A 21,447-nucleotide genomic window follows, 5' to 3' on the forward strand; every position below is an offset into this window, starting at 1 on the left:
CGAGTCCTTCCACTGCTGTGTTTTATATGTTGGATTTAAATGTTATTAAATTATTTTCTAAAGAGAAAAAACTGAACGTGTCCTGAGTTTTTATTGAGTCTTTATGTTCATCTGCTGTTTAAAGAGAGGAGCCGCAACTAACTGATCGATTAATCTGCAGATTATCATCACTGTTTATCCTTCAGTTTGTCTTCTGTTGTCCAAAACCCAAAGACTCTTCATTTACTGTCAGAAATGCAGCAAATCGTCTCATTTCAGAAGCTGCAACCAGACGGTGTTTGACTGAAATGATCGATTGTCTTTCGATTGATTAATTGGCTGATTGTTGCAGCTCTGCTCTACAGTTGTTTGGTTTTTGAAAATGTTCCAAATATGATACAGCAGGTTTATCAGATCATTTATGTTTATGTTTCATGATGTAAACAGAATTATTCCACCACAGTCACTAATAAACTTAAATCAACTCATCAAAGCTTAAAGAAAATCATCTGAAGATGATCACTGCAAATTAGTTTCATGGTGAGAGATTAAATGTCTTCAGTATTCTGTCGTGTTTCTCCTTAAAAGTCTTGATGTTTTTCTTTAAAGCTGTGATGGGAAACATTGTTTTGGTATAAAGATCAATAATTCCATATTGATCTTTCAGTATATTGTAAATCCAGTGGTCTGAGACAGAACTAGACTTCTCTTCCTCTATGACTCTGTTTTCAGCCTGTAGAGAATCTGGACTGTGACGGTAGATTTAAACCAATCGCAGGTCATGTAAAGATCAGGTGTTCCTATTGGCTGTTCTACCTGCATGTTCCTTCAGTGAGACCCTGAATCAACGTCTGAAACTCCTGCAGAAGAAGTTGCTCTAAAACTGAATTATCAGACAGAATCTTAAAAAGCGGGCGGCACTGCCACCTCACAGCGAGAAGGTCCTGAGTTCAAATCCTCCAGTTTTCCTCGGGGGCTGGAGAGTTTGTGCCTGGGGGTTTGCATGTTCTCCTCGTGTCCATGTGGGTTCTTTCTGGGTTCTTCTTCTGTTTTTTCATGCTCTGATAAATTTATAGATTCTGTTCTGTTATGTTTCTTTTTAAACGAGTGGAAAGAAAACATGCAGAAAACACATGTAGCTGTTTGTGTTGCTGAACTCTGCAGATTGTGATGCTGTTAAGGATCCACTCATTTGCACATATGAACTTTCAGTGTTAAAGGTTTTTTCTGTGTTCTGAGTAATCAGCCGGGGAAGTTTCATGGTGACATCTTTTTTTTCACCTTTCTGCTGTAGGGTTTGTCAGCATGTATTTTTTTTTTTTTACAAGTTTAAAGTCTGCAACTAATCATTATTTTCATTATCAATCTGTCAGTCATTTTTTTCATCAGTCAATTACTTGTTTGGTCTTAAAAAAAAAAAAAATCCTGTCACGACCCTGTCAACTGAAAGGTGGAGCGCACAGATGTACACGTGTCACCTAAACTCCCAAAACGCCATCATCAGTATCGTAGCAACCCAGTCATCTTACTGGTCCACTTGGTTTCCATCATGTCCACAGCCAGTTCAACATAACCTTCCTTTTGTTTGACCTCGTCACCTTGACTTCCTTCTTCACCCGTGTTCATCCCATCATGGCGTCAAAGTTTACCTTAGCGTCTTCTTAAAGCTCAGAACCAGCAGCCCAGGTGTCCCTCTGACCGTCCACAGTTAACTTTGCTTCTCAGAGGACTCAGAGTCCTCGTCACCTTCCCCTGACCTCAGCCTTAATGTCAGTGTGGAGCTGAACCATCCACTTCTGGTTCAACATCCCCCACACTGGCTCAGCGTTCACTGCCTCCACGCTTCACTCGGACCCTCAGCGTCACGCCTACGTTTCAGATCTTCATCGTTTCTCAGGTGACACCCTGCTATTCTTCTTTACGTGAACCAAAACCAACCAATCTGGGCAGCCTTCACCCGACTTCTACTTCAAAATCAAACCACCACTGAATCCTTTCCAGACCTTTTCAAACTCCCGGAGCACAACCATGACAGATGTCCAGTTTCCCCCCCGTTCATCTCTGTGGTCTGTCCTCCAGAATCACAGCGACCTCCTCGCTCTCTTGTAATCTTATCCTGAGCACCTAAAACAAATCCTCCCAGGTGTATCTCTGCTGCGTTCGTTCAGAGCTCAAACATCTCAGATCGGCTCCAGTAACTGGAGGTTTTTGATGGTCCGTCATGCCCGGGTGCTATGATGGACTCGTCTCTGAAGCTCCCCTAAAATGCCGTGATAACATGCAGAGAAGGTTTAGATTGATTCACGTTCTTTCACACACATGCTGCTGTTTTAAAGGTATTCAAGTAACTTTATTTAGGGATCATTGGTGTCTTTCAGTGTCTTTCTCACGCAGCCTGCGATCAGACAAGATCATGTTTCCACCGTCTCAGTGATGTGAGTCCACCCTAACAGTCACAAAGCTTTATCTTGATCATGGTTTCACAGTAACATCCTCAAAACAAGATGAAGATCAGCTCCTCCTGCAGCACAGTGTGTATTCCTGTCTTTGCACTAAAAACCATTATATCCTCTACTACAACCTGAGTAGTGGACACAGTACTTCTCAATGCACACTGTGAAACACCTCACTGCACTGTTACTGTACTTCAGTCTTGTCTTGTCTGGATACATCTTGTTATGTTAGCAGCATTAGCTATGGGATAAACCCTAAACTGTTTATTTAATACTTCCCTGGTGTTTAGGTTTTGTCTGTTGTCCTTGTCTACGCTCGGGACAGCGAGAAACGTAATTTCGGTTCCTTGTATGTCGAGCACATGTGAAGAATTGACAAATAAAGCTGACTTTGACTTTGACTTTGACTTTGGTGGAAATATTTGATCCACAGCTCAACAACATAAATTGTAAGTGGCAGCTGAACTGTCAGTCATTCATTTGTGATAAGGTCGAAGCTGTGTGCCCCAGAACCTGTATAGAAAATAAAAAGCCACCTGCACACAAACCCTCCAGGTGGGTTTTCTCACTCACCTCACACGAGTTAATTAAGGTTCTAACTAATATTAATATATGATTGATAAAAACGTTCACAGTTAAACATTTGAAGAAGAGAACATGTGTTTATAAATGTTTATTTAAGGGTTGACTTTAGGTTCTTCAGTTCTGAACAAGCCTCTGGGATGAGACACGTTCCTCCATAACTGGGAACGTGGAACCAACAAGAACTCTGATGGACCTTTAAATAGAATACTTTCATGTCACACCTTCAATTTGAAGCACTAATAATAAATAATAAATAAATTCATAGTCCAGTCTCATACATGTCTGATAATCTAAGAGTCAATCCAACACAGGTCAGTAATTTAATTTTTTCCAGCTGAGTTATTGATCATCATTCAGAGTTTCTTCAGAAAATATTACCATATCAGATTTGGATCAGTGCCTGGTGAAACTTCTTCACATATTCAAGGAGTTGGTGTCACACCCACATTTCCTGAGAAATTTACAATAAACCCGTGATCACAGGTTCTCTAAAACGGTGTAAACAAGCTGTGTGACATCACAAGGTCATCGATGGAACGACATAAAAGCAGCAGCAGGGATCTGAAGAGTCACGGCTCTGGAGACGAAGAGAAGACGAGCGACTGACCTGCATCCCGACACGAGCGATCGACTGACAGAGATGGGAGGTGAAGTCAAACTTTCTCTTTAAAGACTTTGATCAAACATTTATTAAAGAGCAACTTTTGGATTTGTGTCCTCAGTTAATGAAGATACTTTTATTTTGTAATTTAAATACATGTAACTAGTTACTTCTTAACACTGCTAGTAGTTAAACCTTGTTTTTAGCCTCAGCACTATACTGACCTGTAACTATGAAGGACTTTAATGAACAGGATTAAATCAGTTCCTCCAGGATTTCAAGCACAAAACACCTGATTTCTAAAAAATTGCAAAGCATGTTGTGATGTTTTTAGGTATTTTTTTACAATGAAATGGTGGGAATAAGAGAAAATTGCATCAGAAAGTTGATTAGTTTCTTCCACCTGAGGGGTTTTCTACAAAAAAGTCAAATCTTTTTGGAGATCAAACTCAAAAACAGCTCAGAATGATAAAATAAAAGAACAGAGTGTTGATGAATGTCGTTTACAACAATAGATGTGTTCTTTTCAGAACCCGTGACAAAATAAAAAAACTGAGACGTACATGTGTGATGTTTGTAAGAGGAACTGCTGTGATTGGTGGAACTCATGGGAAGCCGTGATGATTGGTCAGATTTGTGGAAAAGTAGCAGAGTTTGGACAGAACAGTCACACAGGATTCACAGGGATTGGTTGTAGTTGTGTGAATTGTGATCGCAGCATCACAACTTCCTGCAGCGACCGTTGAGTCTATTTTAATCACTTTATTGACGTGAGTCCAGTGAATAATTTCAGTCTTAGAGACAGTTTTTACAGGAGGAGGACAGAGGACGGGAGGACAGAGGACGGATAGAGTGCTGAACATTATGATGTCACAGTGATGTTGACCTTTGACCTCTGGGATATAAAGTTTCATCACCTCATCATTTTCTAGTTCATCTTTAAGTTCAAGTGAACTCTTGAGATATGATGTTCATGAGAACATGACGACGTGAGAACATGGAGCCTGAGGTCACGATGTGGATCCATGAGAACAAAGTTCTTTCAGATACTCAGAATCTCAGACGTCCTTCAGCAAACCGTCGTCAAGGTGCATAAAGAAACAGCAGTGATCAGCTGTTGATCAGCTGTTGATCACAACAGAAACACTTTGACCAACTAACATGATGACAATATTTGTTTTACAGACAAGAAGGTGGCGTTCTGTGCGCTGGCAGAACACGGTGGAAACTATGGACCCTTTAACGCAGACAGACCTCTGGTTTTCAACAAACTCATTACAAACATCAGTGGTGGCTACAGTCCATGTTCAGGTAAAAACTGCACACATTTCAACATGCTGGTCTGTTTGTTCCCTGCAGGTTTCACTTTCTTTAGTTTTTAAAGTTTAAAAATCACGATTATAATTTGTTGAAATAAATAAATGGAAAATTGTTCCTTTTATAACTAATCATTCTGCATAAATGTTTTCTTAAAATTATATGAAATTAACTGAAATTAAATTCAATCAAATTAATTCCAATTATCATTAAAATATATGCAGAGTTTCTATTAATGGATAAAGTCTGTGCAGTTCTTCCAACCATATTAATAAACATCAGTGCTTTTCTTATTCTCCTTTGATTTATTCTTTTTAATTGTAATGCAGGTAGAATTTTATTTGATTTTCTACATGATGTTAACAGAGAGTCGACTCTGTTCTGTGTTTTAGGGCAGTAAAGCTTCAGTCTGTATCTGTTTCTGTCAGAAAATATCTGTATTCAGAAGGAACCAGAAGTCTTGACACATGGTTGAGTCTGTTTGTGCACTTAATGATTTCTACGGTGGCCTGGTAGTTCAGCTGGTGGAGTGTTTGAATGTTCTGAGGCTGTGATCCTCTGCAGCAGCTGAGTGTTCGATTCCCGTCTTCAGCTGTCCTACTAATAAAAAAATAAAATATAAATATAGAGATGTATTTTTCTCTAAGTTTAACTGCAAAACAACAAATATTTAAATTATGTCCTTCCTGAATGATTTTACTTTTCTCGCCTCTTTTTGTCGTCCACTGAAGTTTCACCGTTTTTCTAAAAAAAAAAAAAAAAAAAGGAGCAAAACAAAAGAGAAGCTGAGCTCACAGGCGTCTCAGAGGTTTGTCCACGATGGACACATGGAGCAACAAGACAGTTGAATTTTCTTTTAGATCTCGCTGTCGGGCCTCAGTCTGAGTCGTTGGGGCATCAAAATGAAGGGTTTTATTCATTTTAGCTTTCAGTAATAATCAGTTTAGGATTTGATCATCATTAATCCGTGTGTCATCAAACTCTGTGTCTGACTGGAGATCTGTCTCTAACTTTTTTAATAACTTTTCTAACTTTCTTTCAGTTTTACTCTATTTTAAGTCTCACCTTTCAGATCCTTGTTGTTTTACTCGAGCACTTTAAGAGGGTACGAGACTTTACTACTTCGGAGTTTAAGTACTAGAGTACTTGCTTTTAAAAATACGTAAGTATTCAAAAGTAGATGTTTTTAAAAATACTTAAGTATTCAAAAATACAAATTAAAAAGTACATTTTCTAATATCAGTACATGCTGTATTGTTCTCATGATGCGTTTACTGAACCTTGTAACTCTGTAAACCACCTGATGAAGCTGTGACCTGCTGTAGATCCTCTCTGATACACAAAGTGTGTAGAAACACCTTAAAAACTTCAACACAGAAACACAATCAGAAACAAAAACAAACAGCTGTTTATTTTCTGATGTAACTGAATTAAAATCACATCATTAAATCAGATTGAAGCCACAGATCCTCAGTTCGTCCGCTGATACTCTGCCCTCTGTGTGTTTGTAGTTTTACTTCTTTAAATTTGACAGACTCTTTTGTTTCTCCAGGTGTCTTCACTGCTCCTGTCGCAGGTGTTTATTATTTCACCTTCTTCTTTCATTCCGGAAGCCGAGAGAAATCAGAGCTGATGCTGATGAAGAACAATGACATTATTGCCTTATCATCAGACAAGTCAGCCCCGGGGACGACTGATACCGGAGGAAACGCAGCAGTCCTGGACCTGCAAATAAATGACACGGTGTCTGTTCGCCTGCCTGCAGGCTCCACTGTTTGGGGAGCCAACAACACCACCAGCTTCAGTGGATTTCTGATCAACTAAAACTGAGAATTCAATGATTCCAGCAGGATGATTCCAAAACCCTGAGATCAATGATGCAAATTCAAATTTAAATGCCAAAAGAAAACGTGTATCATTAAAACATCAGTGGACTGAGTCTGGACACTGAGCTGTCCTCTCACACCACCCTCAGGTCCACTGGTCACTTTTATACATGTCACATTTACTGTTAGACAGTTTGGCTCAAAATGTGCAGAACAATCATCATGAAACTGTCACTGTCTGATTTGTTCTGTGGGAAATACAACAACCTTAGACAGATTGAATATTTCATTGGCTCTGGACCTGCAGACTCGCTCAGTGACGTTAAACTTGAATCAGATCTAATCATCAGATTGACCAGATAAAGTCGAACCGACCTGTTAAATATATGATCATTGATCTCAGGTGTGAGGGAAAGTCCTTTTGTCATCATGCTTTTCTTTGTGATGTAACGATGCTTCAGCTGTTGGGAAACTAAGTGAACTCATTATAAAGGAGTTGAGCCTGGAGGAGGTGCAGATCTCCTCCTGTGTTCTGAGAGGAGAGAACATGAGAACAACTACAGGATCTGTGTTTGACATGTTGTCATTACACTTGACTGGGTGAAATCATGTCCATCCTGTTGTTGACTGCAGTTACTGTGTGTCCTCTCAAAGAGCTGTAAGAACTGTCCTCAGCCATGTCCGTCTCATACTGCTGCTCTTACCTGCCCACAATAAAGATCAACTTACAATCTGAAGATTGTGTCAGTTTCCATCATCAATCAGTCTGTCGATCGTTTCATGATCCATAAAATGTCCAAAAAAGTCCAAGATGACGTCCTCAAATGTCTCGTTTGGTCCACAAGTCAAAGATATTGAGTTTCCTGTCAGAGAGGAAAGAAACCAGAAAATATTCACATTTAACAAACTGAAATCACAGAATTTTTCTTTCTTTTTCTTAAAAGTTACTTAAACTGGTGAAGTGATTATCACATTAATTGTAATTAATATATATTTATATATTAATCACCCACTAATTTGATATTTGATGCTGATTTCCATCAAGTCTGTCGGATTTTTACAAAAATGATCAGGCATAAAAAAACCTGAGGTCTCAATTACTATTGACAGCAGCAGCTGACAGCCTCACACACACACACACACACACACACACACACACAGAGTTATTGTTAACCCTTTCAAAGAGGCTTTGTGTGTGTGTGTGTGTGTGTGTGTGTGTGTTTTGACCCTGACTTGCTGACTCGGCACTCGTGAGTACAAAGCAGTGTGTGTGTGTGTGTGTGTGCGTGTGTGTGTGTGTGTGTGTATAAAAGCTGCGAGCTCACACAGGTGTGACAGTCACTTCGCCTCCGTCTGTCAGATCCAACAGATCCAACATGGCCGCCACCGACATGAACATGATGAGCAGGGTAAGTCCCAGCATGCATCGTTCCTTCCAAATGTCATCACACACTCACCTGTGAGGTCAGCTGACAGGTCACATGACTCTGTAATCTCCCTGACTGAAATATTGAATCCATGTTATTGATACACATCTGATCAGACTGCGTCAATAATATTGATTCATTGATTGATTTCATTTGACAAAATACCCAATAAACACAGTTATAGATGTTTATAGATTCTTATAGATGAATGTGACTGATAACATTATTATAATATTATTTTTATCAATATTTCTAATTTTTTATTTCTATCTTCTAATTGTGAAAACACCGTTACCCAGAATTCTTTTGTCCTTCATAATCTGACATCACGACAGCTCTGATATCGACAGCACACTTTCAACTTCACCCTGTGGATCTGTTGATTTAACATCCGAACCAATCAGCTGTCTCCTTAATTTGATGATGTCATCAGACAGAAATCAAACATCTAAAGCTGTCCTCTGTCCCCTCTGTCCTTTCTGTCCTTTCTGTCCTCTGTCCCCTCTGTCCTTTCTGTCCTCTGTCCTCTGTCCTCTGTCCCCTCTGTCCTTTCTGTCCTCTGTCCTCTGTCCCCTCTGTCCTTTCTGTCCTCTGTCCCCTCTGTCCTCTCTGTCCTTTCTGTCCTCTGTCCTCTGTCCTCTGTCCTTTCTGTCCTCTGTCCTCTGTCCCCTCTGTCCTTTCTGTCCTCTGTCCTCTCTGTCCTCTCTGTCCTTTCTGTCCTCTGTCCTCTGTCCTCTCTGTGCCTGTCTCAGATCGTCTTCTACGAGGACAGGAACTTCCAGGGTCGTTCTTATGAGTGCAGCAGCGACTGTGCCGACATGTCGTCCTACCTGAGCAGGTGTCACTCCTGCAGGGTGGAGAGAGGCTGCTTCATGGTCTACGACCGCACCAACTTCATGGGCAACCAGTACTTCCTGAGGAGGGGCGAGTACTCTGATTACATGAGCATGATGGGAATGAGCGACTGCATCAGGTCCTGCCGCATGATCCCCATGGTAACCACACACACACACACACACACACACACACACACACACACACACACACACACACACAGCTGATCGCTGCCAATCACACTGCTGAAAACAGCTGACCAATCACAGGACAGATCTTTAACATGATAACTAGGGCTGCAACTAACCATTAATCTCAGTATTGATGAATCTGTCCATCATTCCCTGATCAATTGATTAATCCATCCTGTCTCACACACCGTCCTTTAAACCGTATCTATCCAACCTTTTGATGCTGCAGCCACACAAACACGATCTTCCATCACAGCCTTTGTTTCACGCTGTAGACGTCCATCATGGCTGCCAGATGGTTCATTACGTCACGTTAAAGTCACGCTGGTTGTTTTGGGAGAACGTGACAGCAGGTTTATTCTCTGAAGATGGAAGCTGTGATGAAAACATGAAAAATGTGGAGCTCACAGACACGCGTCCTATTTTCATTATTGATAAGATGTCAGTATTTTTTTTCCATTAATCATTTAGTTGTTTGGTCCATAAAATGTCAGAAAATGTTGAAAAATATTGACCTTTGACCCTCCTCGGCCTTTCATAGGATCACATGATCTCTGTCTTCATCTAGTGGCCAAACTGAGGTACTACATCAGTTCAATCTGAGTGCAGAGAACGGCAGCCTTTTTCTGCCATTTAGATTTTTCTTTTTTCCATTTATCTGCCTGTGCAGCCTCCACCTCTTCAATATTCATCAATATTCATTATGTTTATTAATATTCCAGTGATGTTGGGAGGTTTATGTTGCGTGTCATGTAGCTTTATGGAAATAAAAGGTTTTTTGAAGTGAAACCAGTAACAGCCAACATGAACATGGTGAGCGCCTAGAATATCTTTATAAATGCATCAGAAATGTTGTATTTTCGTGTATTTATTTATTTTTAATCAGGTTTCAGTTTCAGTTGTTGTCCAGGAGATTCAGTTGCACAGTTGGCTGTTTGATGTTGGTTATAATGATGATGTTGCTTTGAAAATCAGATCGACTCGCTTTGACTCTGGAATGGTGACAGAAATATATTTAAATACAATGGATTCATTATTCTGAGCCTCTTACCTTTCCAAAGTGAACAGTATGCATACGGCTCTTATGATTACAAGTATTAATGTAATAAAGTTTGTAGTTTATCAAAATCAGACTGCAAAGCTGATTTAATCTGTATATTATTTTTAGATGTGGATATTACTGTATCATCTGCACGGACCTGAACACAACATTCAGAACAAATGGAGAGGAGGTCGTTGATAAAAATGATAAAAAAGCAGTTGAGCTCTGAGGCATTAATGCTCTTTGCTTCTGAGTGTTAAGGCTGAGTGGGTGAACCCAAGTCAGGACACAGAGAGGCAGGCGACTTCAGGGGACTTCAGGGCAGTTTAAGGTTAAAGGGATATTTGATCTGGGCTGAGGCTTTAGTGAGCAGGAGGGTTTGATGAAGCTGGAGCCGAAGGCTGGGCTGAGTGAAGGTGGCAAGAAGATCCAGAGAGTGGGTGAGGAGGTGTAGGATCCAAGGCAGGAAGTCTGGAAACCAGGACCGAAACCAAGGCAGACAGAACTGAAGGCAGAACAAAAACTGGGTAAACGAACAAAGCTGGTAAAGAGGAAGGCTGGAAACAGACGGACTGAGGGCAGGGCTTGATTAAGGATGAGCTGCAGCTGGTGAAGCTCTGCAACACACACACACACACACACACACACACACACACACACACACACACACACACACACACACACACACAGATCAAAAAGTCATGTTCTTCATTACTACACAACTTTAAAATCAGTAAATCAAAAGTAATATTGAAAATATTATAATATTGTAAAAATATTGTAAAATTTGACTCTCAAACTGAAGTTTTGGAAAAAAAAAAGAACTTAAAATTGACAAAACAGAAGTTTGTGGTGAATCAATGAACACATTACTGGGTTCTAATGTGTTAAGGTGGATTATCAGCACTGTTTAAGGTGGCTTAAAGGGATAACATTAAATAAAGGATGTTAATTTTTCATTAATGATAGAAAAAATTCAGGATTCCATGCCCTTTGTTCTTTTTAACCCTTAAAACTCCATACAGTGTGTGAGAAGCTTCCTGAAGATATTAAAGATTAATGGAGAAATGAGAAGAAAGTCAAAGATCTTTTCTAAATCATGAAGAAATTAAGACGTTTTAGGAGTTTAGCTTTTATCTTTTAGGAATTCTTTATAAACTCTGATGATTAACGGATTTGTCAGATAGTTCAAATTAAATATAAATCAGACATTTCTTAAAGGGCAGCTCTGTTATTTTTTTTATCATTCTGTAGTTTATCGGTTATGTTTCAGTCTGAAAAAGTAGATTTGGCTTTACACTGTTTAAACAAACAGTTTAAACAAAGTGTCTTTTCTGGTAAAAACGACAACAACAACTTGATATTAGTTCAGTTGTACTGTAAAAAAAATGTGTTGAATAAGCTTCAGATATTAAGTTGAACCAACAACAAATTTGATTTGTTTTGTCACTTCCTCTTTTTGAAGAGTCAGTTCTTCACTGAGCTGCAGCTGTTCAATATGTGAAACTGTAAAAACAACAACAACTTTATTTAGTTTGAAGAACACTGACCATCAGGACTGACGGATTTTATAAAGTGTTTTAGAGACAGAGAATCAGAGACTGAGAAAAAGACACAGATGGAGTCGCCCTTTTATTTTTTAAATTAAGTTATGTACTTTGATGACTGATTGATTGATTGTTGATGTGTTTCAGCACCGCGGCTCGTACAGGATGAAGATCTATGAGAGGGAGAACTTTGGCGGCCAGAGTTACGAGCTGATGGACGACTGCGACAACATCATGGAGCGTTTCCGCATGTCCAACTGCATGTCGTGTCACGTGATGGACGGACACTGGCTGATGTACGAGCAGCCCCACTACAGAGGCAGGATGATGTACATGAGGCCTGGAGAGTACAGGAACTTCACCAACATGGGCTTCATGAGGTTCATGAGCATGAGACGCATCATGGACAACTACTACTGAAATACGTCAGCAGCACAGGACCAATAAAGTTCTGTTTGAATAAACTTTACTGAACTCTGTCAACTGAACAGGAGCAATAAAGTTATGTTTCAGTGTAAACTAAACCACTGTTGGCTCTCTCTCTTTTTTTTACATGTAATTACAGGGAATGCAGGCTGTAATCTAAAACCCTTTTAGTTGTTATTTTCTTACATTTATTTAGAGAGTAATCGATTACACAGTATATTTTGGGCTGTAATATAAAGCGTTACAACTGTTACATAAATATGAACACTGTGACATCTTTGGAAAGCTGAGACACTTGTTTTGATCAATACTTATCACTTCAAGAAGAAGAACTCTCAACAGCAGCTCCACAAACCAGCCAACAATTACAAGACTGAGGCAACTCAGCTCTGAAAACTTGTAGTAACCCGCCGATCAATAATATTCTGACACAGACGGTCCTGTTTCAATAACAAGGGGTGAAGATCATTACTGGAAAATCGACTCAACTTCAGCTAAATGATGAAGCACAGGAAGTTACATGCAGACGCCCCTGTGGATTTTAGACACACATTATACACTCTGTTAACCCCTGAAGTGGTGGGCTGGTGGAGAGTTAACTGGTGGTGGGGTCAAAATACACAATATAAAAATAAATAAAAGACACCATGTAAAAATAAATAAAAGACACCATGTAAAAATAAATAAAAGACACCATGTAAAAATAAATAAAAGACACCATGTAAAAATAAATAAAAGACACCATGTAAACATGTGTTCTCATGTGACATGCTGTGAGAAAGATGAGACTGTCCTGTTTCGACTGATGCCAACGTGGAAACAGTCACAACAGCAGGAACGATCAGCTCCACAAACAAACAATTACAAGACTGAGGCAACTCACCACTGAAGACTTGAAGTAACCCATCGATCAATAATGTTTCAACAAAAACAGTCCAAAGGTCCAGTTTATCCACTTGATCCAGTTCTGTTACATATTCAATCCAAAATCATTACATCTAGAATTATCCACAAATTGCACAAATGAGGTGACAAAAGTCATAACTGTCTCATGACGCTCCTTCATGTCTACACACAGAAAGAAGTGATTCTCCATCTCACCATGGCTGCTGCACTCTGACCTTTAGATTGACACTTCAGTTAATTGATTGTCAGAACAACAGGTGATTAATTTAATAAGTGATTCATAATCAATTTATCCTTGCAGCTCTACACTGCAACAACATTTTTATGTTGAAATACTTCAGTTTTTACGTTTAATTTCTCAGGAAAGAGTGCAGAATAATGTGTCTCTCTAACATGAAGTTGCTATGAACTATCTGGTACAAACTAATATTCATCAGTTTTCTGTCATTCCTTCATTTTTTGCCCTTAAAAGAAAACTGATGCAGCAGATTCATGCCATTTTCCTTTAAAATGTCCATTTAGAAACAGGAATTCTTCTTTCGACATCTGGTTTGGTGTCTGTTGTTGTCCAGGTGGAAACACTCGACTTGTAGGGGTTAAACATATACAGCGTTTGACCATGAGAAGAAAACAATGTGTGAAAATGAGATACAGGATAATTATGATCCCAGGAGGAAAGGGGGGGGGGGTATGAAATCAGAAATCATCTGAAATCTCTCTCTGTTTTCTCCTGAGAGCACAGTACACACATTACATCTTCATTACTGAATATTTTCAAGTATTTCCACACAAAGACCTCGTGTTGTGACAGAAGTTTCTGTACTAACTGCATTAATGGTCAAAAGTGTTCGCTCAGTGTGTCGCTCAGATGACTGTATTCCACTACAGTTACAGACAAAACATGTAATCTGATTACAGTTACATTTAGTAAAAAGGTGGATTACTTCAGAGAGGAAATCTAAAAAAGTCTTAATACATCTAAATGTTTATTCATGAAAGATTACAAATGTTCAAAATAAGTCAAGTATAAGTGATGTAAAGATCAGAGATCAGCCGCTCAGACAAAGATCAATGAATGAATGAATGATCACTGATTAGATCTCAAATTCTCTGATTTCAGCTTCTTCAATGTGAATATTTCCTGGTTTCTTTCCTCTCTGACAGGAAACTGAATAACATTTGAGGACGTCATCTTGGACTTTGGTCAATATTTTTCAACATAATAATAATAATAATAATGATTTGTTGGACAGTTTTTCACCCAGTTTTATTTGTTAATCTCCTCAGTTATTTTCTTCAGGACAATAATTTGACTCTTCTGAAACAGAGGAACATCTTTTCCTCGACCACAGGATGTGACATCACTTAGAGTTCAATAACCTGTTACTGCTGAAACATATTGACCACTGCAGAAATTATCCAATGGAAGGATCTGTTTGATTAGATCCACATGGTATATACATATATACAGTATATATGTATATGAATATCCAGCATGTGATAGTTAGACATGTATGTGAAACAGGCTCATTACTTTAGTTTTAATCACTTTGAGGGGAATTATTGATTATTTTTATTTTGCACGCTGAAAAAGACATAAAAGGTGAAAAAGATGTATGAGAGGTGACAAGATAAAAAAACAGGAACAAAAATGACATAACAAGACAAAAAGCATCATAAGATGAAAATCAACACAGAAGGTGTAACGAGATATAACAACAGACGTAACAAGAAGAAAAACATGAAGCAAGAAGAAGAACAACGTAAAAGCTGTAAGAACAAAAGATAAAACAAGACAATAAAAGATGTAACAGGACAAAATATTGACATAACAAAACAAGAAACAACATAACAAAACAAAAAAAGACATAGTGAGAAAAATGTCATAAAAAGATGTAACAGAATGTTGATCAGAGTTTCTGAAAGTCCAAGATGGCGTCCTGAAAAATGTCTCATTCTGTTCACAACCAAAGAATTCAGCTGTCTGTCTCTTTGTGTGTGTTTCTAACACTGTGTGTGTGTGTGTCTGTCTCTGTGTGTGTGTGTGTGTGTGTGTGTGTGTGTGTGTGTGTGTGTGCGTGTGTGTGTGTGTGTCTGTCTGTGTGTGTGTGTGTGTGTGTGTGTGTATGTGTGTGTGTGTGTGCGTGTGTGTGTGTGTGTGTATCTGTGTGTGTGTGTGTCTGTCTGTGTGTGTGTGTGTGTGTGTGTGTGTCTGTGTGTGTGCGTGTGTGTGTGTGTGTATCTGTGTGTGTGTGCGTGTGTGTGTGTATCTGTGTGTGTGTGTGTGTGTGTGTGTGTGACAGAGGTGTTTTGTTGTTCCAGAAAGCGTGGTGGTGTGGAGGCCTCTGATTGGTCAAGGAGACACAGGTACATTCAGCTGCTCTTTGTGTGTGTTTTCTAAGAGAACTGCCGAACACCGAGCGTCTCTTTATGACGGCAGCTGCTGGCTCAGGCTCTTTGCACAAAAGGCTTCAGCTGCTCAGGTGCTATAAAGAGCAGCAGCTGCTGCACAGGTAACACACACACCTTCACACAGCAACCAGCAGCAACCAGCAACCAGCAACCAGCTGAGCAACCACAGAGAGACAACATGACGTCCAGCAGCATGAACATGATGGGCAGGGTGAGAACACGACTCAGAACAAACACAACATCTGGTTTTAGAACCAAACACGTTCTCAGTCTGTTCTCAGGGAGAAGGAACCCAAACTCATCAGGATTAGATGGAGCCTTGTAACATGATTACATGTTTTATAAATGTCAGGGGGGAGGTAACTAATTACAAATACTCAAATTACTACAGTAAAGCAGGTTTGTTTTGGTTAGAGTAGATTTACACTATGTAATCCACATAGTTACTTTTTAAAAATCATAACTGAGTACCTGGAACAATTTGAATTAATATCCAAACCTTTCACCTGCATTTTTGTAGCCAATCAGGTGATCCGATCACAAGGAAAACAAGGAAATAAAACAAAGAAACAAAACAGTGCAGCAGCACAGGTTAACCATTAATAAGTTAATCACTGTTAGGAATTTAACCAGTTAGAGACATATTATCAATATTTAATCAATAGTGTAGAAATGGCAGTAACTGTTCCTCATGTAACATCATTATAAAGAAACTCAACTTAAACTAAAATGAAAGAAAAAGCTGGTTTTTAATACACTTTCACAGGTTTCTTGTTTTAGAAGAGTCAGCTGGAGGCACACTTCTCTCTGGACTTTAAGTGTTAGCATTAGCATTCATTAGCATTAGCTTACATTAGCTAGCTTCTCTGAAATCTGCAAGACAGATCTGTCACTTTAGCCGTCAGCTAGAAATGAGAAGCTGCTTCAGTTTAATGGAACCAAAGAGGTTTCTTAAATCTGTAAAGGTCACAGGTACAGTGGGAAGTGATCACAACAATGACTGAGGAGGGCGGGGCTTAGTGAAGGCGACAGTTTTGCACCGCTGTTGGTGCGTAAAGACCTGAGCTGGAACAGAAGAACCAGACTGAGTGGCTCAGGTCCGACTCTGTCCTCTGTCCCCTCTGTGTCTGTCTCCTGTTGCCCTCCTATTGGTGGAACTTTGATTAACATGTTCTGACAGTTTATGGACTAAACAACTCATTGATTAGTGGAAAAGTTATTGCCAGATTGATCACTAGTTGATAAATAGGTCCAAACGTGAAAAGAGGCGGAGCACTCGGATCACCTCTTTTCACGTTTGGACTGATTGATCAGTTTGAAGTTGTGAATTCTTGTCTGTTTTCTGACACAAAGTTAACAAATTAAAACAATGACAAGACAAAACATTTCATAAATGTCATATATATAAATCCTTGAAAATACATTTGGAGTGTTTTTTTTTTTTTTTGGTAGGACATGAGTTCATTATTCCATCGACAGAATAAAACGTCATGTTATCGATTCAACATCTGAACCAATCAGCTGTCTCCTTAATTTGATGATGTCATCAGACAGAAATCAAACATCTAAAGCTGCCCTCTGTCCCCTCTGTCCTTTCTGTCCTCTGTCCTCTGTCCTTTCTGTCCTCTGTCCTCTCTGTCCTTTCTGTCCTCTGTCCTCTGTCCTCTCTGTCCTCTGTCCTCTGTCCTCTGTCCTCTCTGTCCTCTGTCCTCTGTCCTCTGTCCTCTCTGTGCCTGTCTCAGATCGTCTTCTACGAGGACAGGAACTTCCAGGGTCGTTCTTATGAGTGCAGCAGCGACTGTGCCGACATGTCGTCCTACCTGAGCAGGTGTCACTCCTGCAGGGTGGAGAGAGGCTGCTTCATGGTCTACGACCGCACCAACTTCATGGGCAACCAGTACTTCCTGAGGAGGGGCGAGTACTCTGATTACATGAGCATGATGGGAATGAGCGACTGCATCAGGTCCTGCCGCATGATCCCCATGGTAACCACACACACACACACGCACACACACACACACACACACACACACACACACAGTTTTTTTTGACTGATTATTGATGACTGATTGATTGATTGTTGATGTGTTTCAGCACCGCGGCTCGTACAGGATGAAGATCTATGAGAGGGAGAACTTTGGCGGCCAGAGTTACGAGCTGATGGACGACTGCGACAACATCATGGAGCGTTTCCGCATGTCCAACTGCATGTCGTGTCACGTGATGGACGGACACTGGCTGATGTACGAGCAGCCCCACTACAGAGGCAGGATGATGTACATGAGGCCTGGAGAGTACAGGAACTTCACCAACATGGGCTTCATGGGCAACATGAGGTTCATGAGCATGAGACGCATCATGGACAACTACTACTAGAGTCGCCATGGAAACACTGAGAACAGACCAATAAAGTTGTTTCTGACTGAACACAGTTTACTGTCTGATCTGTTGGAGAAACACTGAACTATAAACATGACGGCATTATTAACATCCTGGTTATGAAGTGACAACAACTTCAATTAAATGAACACTGATCAGAATAAACACAACAGTTTTCACATCTACAGGAAGTAAAAAGTTTTATTCTATTTGTTCTGGGACTAAAATTAGAGAAAAAAAGTGTTTTTTTTCGGCATGAATGCCTCACAGTGTCTATTGGCTGGACAGGAGGACGCTACAGAATCACCTGTCATCAGGACAGTGGACAGTGGGACGGCTATTTCAAGCCAATGCTATTCAAGGTTCACATTATTCAAAGACATAAATAAAAGAATGTTGTTGGTTTTTGAAGACAATAAAAATTGTCAGACAGGATTTTCTTAACTCTAAATTAGTATGTTCTTTGAATCTACACTAAATGTGTGGATTCATGTTTGGTCATATAGAAAAAGGTCTAAACCTTTGATGTGAGCAAAGAGACACACAGCTCAATGAAGCCTGACAGTTAACCTGCTGCAGAGCAGGCCAGGTCAGCGGCGTCGGTTACCATGGTGACGGAGCAGGCCAGGTCAGCGGTGTCGGTTACCGTGGTGACGGAGCAGGCCAGGTCAGCGGTGTCAGTTACCATGGTGACGGAGCAGGCCAGGTCAGCGGTGTCGGTTACCATGGTGACGGAGCAGGCCAGGTCAGCGGTGTCAGTTACCATGGTGACGGAGCAGGCCAGGTCAATGGTGTCGGTTACCGTGGTGACGGAGCAGGCCAGGTCAGCGGTGTCGGTTACCGTGGTGACGGAGCAGGCCAGGTCAGCGGTGTCGGTTACCGTGGTGACGGAACAGGCCAGGTCAGCGGTGTCGGTTACCATGGTGACGGAGCAGGCCAGGTCGGTGTCGGTTACCGTGGTGACGGAGCAGGGATTCCTTTAAGCCACAGTCATGGAACAGATCTCTCATGTTATCAGAATAAACCAGGCTTTTCTTTTCTCCACGTCGATGATAATAACGTCAGGATGATGTCAGCTACATGGGAAACACTAAAACAACACAAACTCTGCAGCACTTACAGCTTTCAGGTTTGAATTCAGGTCACAGCAGCTGGTTTTTCACCGTCACTGAGCTTGAACTGATACCAGCAGGCGTTCATAAAGAAAACAGTCAGATGAAGTAAAATCATCAAAGATGAACTTTTTGTCTTCTCAGCTGTTCTGTCCTCTGAGGCTGGGGACTGATGTAACGACCTGTGCTGCTTCTCTGACCTGGAGTCAGTTTGTTTGGAGCCAGTAGATGTTCAGTAAACAATAAACAGCCTGTCACTTCCTGACTTCCTGTCAGTGATTCTACCTGAAGAAGAACAGGACATCTGGTAGCATCGTGTTATTTCAAGTAACGGAAACAAACAAGAGAAAACTGATTTTAAAAGACAAAACCAGTCACATTAGCTTTTTGACTTTTTATGATTTGTTAATTAATATGTATACACACACACACACACACACACACACACACACACACACACACACACACACATATAAAGTACACAAACTTGAAACCTTTCCTTAACTACATTAAGTAGTATTTAATACTTAGTTACTTCCCACCTCTGTTTGTTAGACAGTAAACAACCTTATTTATGAAATGATTGATGATATGATGCAGTGACATTAAATGTCTCACATTAAGAAGAATGAATGTTTTTTATCTTCAGTACCTTCAAACTGAGGAACAAACTGGTTTCAGCTCGTCTTCATCTCATTCACAGTTTAAAGAACATTCTAGTGAACGATGCTGTGATGGAACGTCCTGGTTCTCTGAGTCTGCTCTGCTGTTCCACCTGAATCCAAATCATTCCGCTCCGCTTCATGTGAAATCATTCTCGATATCGTAAATATTGATCAGCTTGTTATTGTGAGGCGTTTATCACTCAGTTTATATACTGCAAACTACTATCTGAAAACTACTTCAGTACAGGAACAAAGTATTTGTACTTGATTACTTCACAACTGTCAGTGAAGCTAAAAATAAAATCAAACATGTTTTCAACATGAAATGTATATTTATTTATTATTATTGGTTTAGTTTGTTAATTATTCCAAAATAAAAACAACGTCATCATCAAGGCTTCACAAACAACATAGAATAAAAAAAGCAGGTTCATCAGCAGAGGGGGGCGGGACCTGTTACACCTGCAGGGGTAATCACTTAATGATTAATCAATTAATCAATTATGAATCAATCATTAAATTAATTGCATACTAGTGAAAAAATAAAGGTCCAAATTCTGTGATTTCATCTTGTTAAATGTGAATATGTTGTGGTTTCTTTAAAAACCGGTCTGAACTCGTGTTGCTCCACGTTTGGACCTGCTTTTCATCTGACAAGATGGTTAATTAATCAATTAACGATGAGCGCCCCCTGGTGGCCTCAGCAGCTACTAGCTTAATAAAAACAGGTGTTTCCTGTCAGTGAAAGACAGAGAGACATGAATATTTTCACCTGCGACTGAAACATAGAAACAACATCATGGTGTTTGTTTTTTTACTTTGAAACATTTCAGCTGTTTCATTTTGAGAGTTATTTTTTTATGCTTCCTGATTTGTCATCACTGGATCATCAAGAAGAAAAACTTCAACTGTGATTAAAAAAACAACAAACACAACATGTTGAGCTAACACGTGTTAGCATCTGAAACCAATTGAATCAATAATCAACAGTCAATCAGATCAATAACCATCACAAACATCCCAGTCTGGGCTCACATTGGCTGCTGGACATTTAAAAAAAAAATTCATTCATGTTGACGTCATGTTTTTAATGATGCTAATGTTTCTTTTTTAAAATGCTAACTCGACCTTCCACACTGTTAAAGTAACATAGTATTTGATTAGTTTGAATAAAGTCTTGATATTTTTATACTTTATCAAGAAATTTGTTGTAATATTTTCAGAATAAAGTTGTGATACTTTCAGTATAAAGTCTTAATATTTTCAGAAAAAAGTCATCGTACTAAGAGATAACAGGTGCAGCGTGTGTGTGTGTGTGTGTGTGTGTGTGTGTGTGTGTGTGTGTGTGTCTGTGTGTGTGTGTGTGTGTGTGTGTGTGTGTGTGTCTGTGTGTGTGTGTGTGTGTGTGTGTGTGTGTGTGTGTGTGTCTGTGTGTGTGTGTTTTCTTTATTCATCTTCCGTCTCATAAACTTAAATAAATGAAATGTGATGAAATCAAATGTTTGATTTGTTCAGTTTAGTCAGAAACACACCTGCCTGCTTCTGTCTGATGATAATAATAATGATGATGATGATGATGATGATGATGATGTATTAGTGTTATTAATAACCTGGATTAATAGTTATGTGAGTAAAGTTTGATGTGAGGGACGCTGCACCAGAGGAGCTCAACAAAGATGGAGGATGAAGAAGTCAGACGCTGACTGCTGTGAGCCGAGGCCTCAGGTGAGTCCACAGGTGAGTCC

The 21,447-nt window shown here is 39.8% G+C and overlaps 3 protein-coding genes across 3 annotated transcripts; all 3 read left to right on the forward strand.

Moving 5' to 3' along the window:
• Positions 1-4,615: 4,615 nt before the first annotated feature.
• On the forward strand, positions 4,616-7,043 carry LOC146317186 (complement C1q-like protein 4). Its single transcript, XM_084735029.1, has 3 exons — positions 4,616-4,706; positions 4,804-4,929; positions 6,488-7,043. The coding sequence occupies exons 1-3, from the start codon at positions 4,616-4,618 to the stop codon at positions 6,757-6,759; spliced, it is 489 nt and encodes a 162-aa protein (XP_084591155.1). The 3' UTR covers positions 6,760-7,043.
• A 1,004-nt stretch (positions 7,044-8,047) lies between these two features.
• Positions 8,048-12,326, forward strand: LOC146317187 (gamma-crystallin M2-like). Its single transcript, XM_084735072.1, has 3 exons — positions 8,048-8,170; positions 8,941-9,183; positions 11,950-12,326. Exons 1-3 carry the CDS (start codon positions 8,138-8,140, stop codon positions 12,220-12,222), a joined length of 549 nt encoding a protein of 182 aa, XP_084591198.1. The 5' UTR covers positions 8,048-8,137; the 3' UTR covers positions 12,223-12,326.
• A 3,267-nt stretch (positions 12,327-15,593) lies between these two features.
• On the forward strand, positions 15,594-17,973 carry LOC146317188 (gamma-crystallin M2-like). Its single transcript, XM_084735071.1, has 3 exons — positions 15,594-15,757; positions 17,289-17,531; positions 17,641-17,973. The coding sequence occupies exons 1-3, from the start codon at positions 15,725-15,727 to the stop codon at positions 17,920-17,922; spliced, it is 558 nt and encodes a 185-aa protein (XP_084591197.1). The 5' UTR covers positions 15,594-15,724; the 3' UTR covers positions 17,923-17,973.
• Positions 17,974-21,447: the final 3,474 nt, after the last annotated feature.

Source organism: Lutjanus erythropterus, chromosome 13 (genome assembly GCF_056507025.1).
Source record: "Lutjanus erythropterus isolate fLutEry1 chromosome 13, fLutEry1.hap2, whole genome shotgun sequence".
Taxonomy (NCBI): domain Eukaryota; kingdom Metazoa; phylum Chordata; class Actinopteri; order Lutjaniformes; family Lutjanidae; genus Lutjanus; species Lutjanus erythropterus.

Coding starts and splice junctions, on each gene's coding strand:
- LOC146317186 (XM_084735029.1), top strand. CDS start 4,616: ATGGAGCCTGAGGTCACGATGTGGATCCATGAGAACAAAGTTCTTTCA. Junction 4,707..4,803: donor TTCAGCAAACCGTCGTCAAG/GTGCATAAAGAA, acceptor TTTGTTTTACAG/ACAAGAAGGTGGCGTTCTGT. Junction 4,930..6,487: donor TGGCTACAGTCCATGTTCAG/GTAAAAACTGCA, acceptor TTGTTTCTCCAG/GTGTCTTCACTGCTCCTGTC.
- LOC146317187 (XM_084735072.1), top strand. CDS start 8,138: ATGGCCGCCACCGACATGAACATGATGAGCAGG. Junction 8,171..8,940: donor ACATGAACATGATGAGCAGG/GTAAGTCCCAGC, acceptor TGCCTGTCTCAG/ATCGTCTTCTACGAGGACAG. Junction 9,184..11,949: donor CCTGCCGCATGATCCCCATG/GTAACCACACAC, acceptor GATGTGTTTCAG/CACCGCGGCTCGTACAGGAT.
- LOC146317188 (XM_084735071.1), top strand. CDS start 15,725: ATGACGTCCAGCAGCATGAACATGATGGGCAGG. Junction 15,758..17,288: donor GCATGAACATGATGGGCAGG/GTGAGAACACGA, acceptor TGCCTGTCTCAG/ATCGTCTTCTACGAGGACAG. Junction 17,532..17,640: donor CCTGCCGCATGATCCCCATG/GTAACCACACAC, acceptor GATGTGTTTCAG/CACCGCGGCTCGTACAGGAT.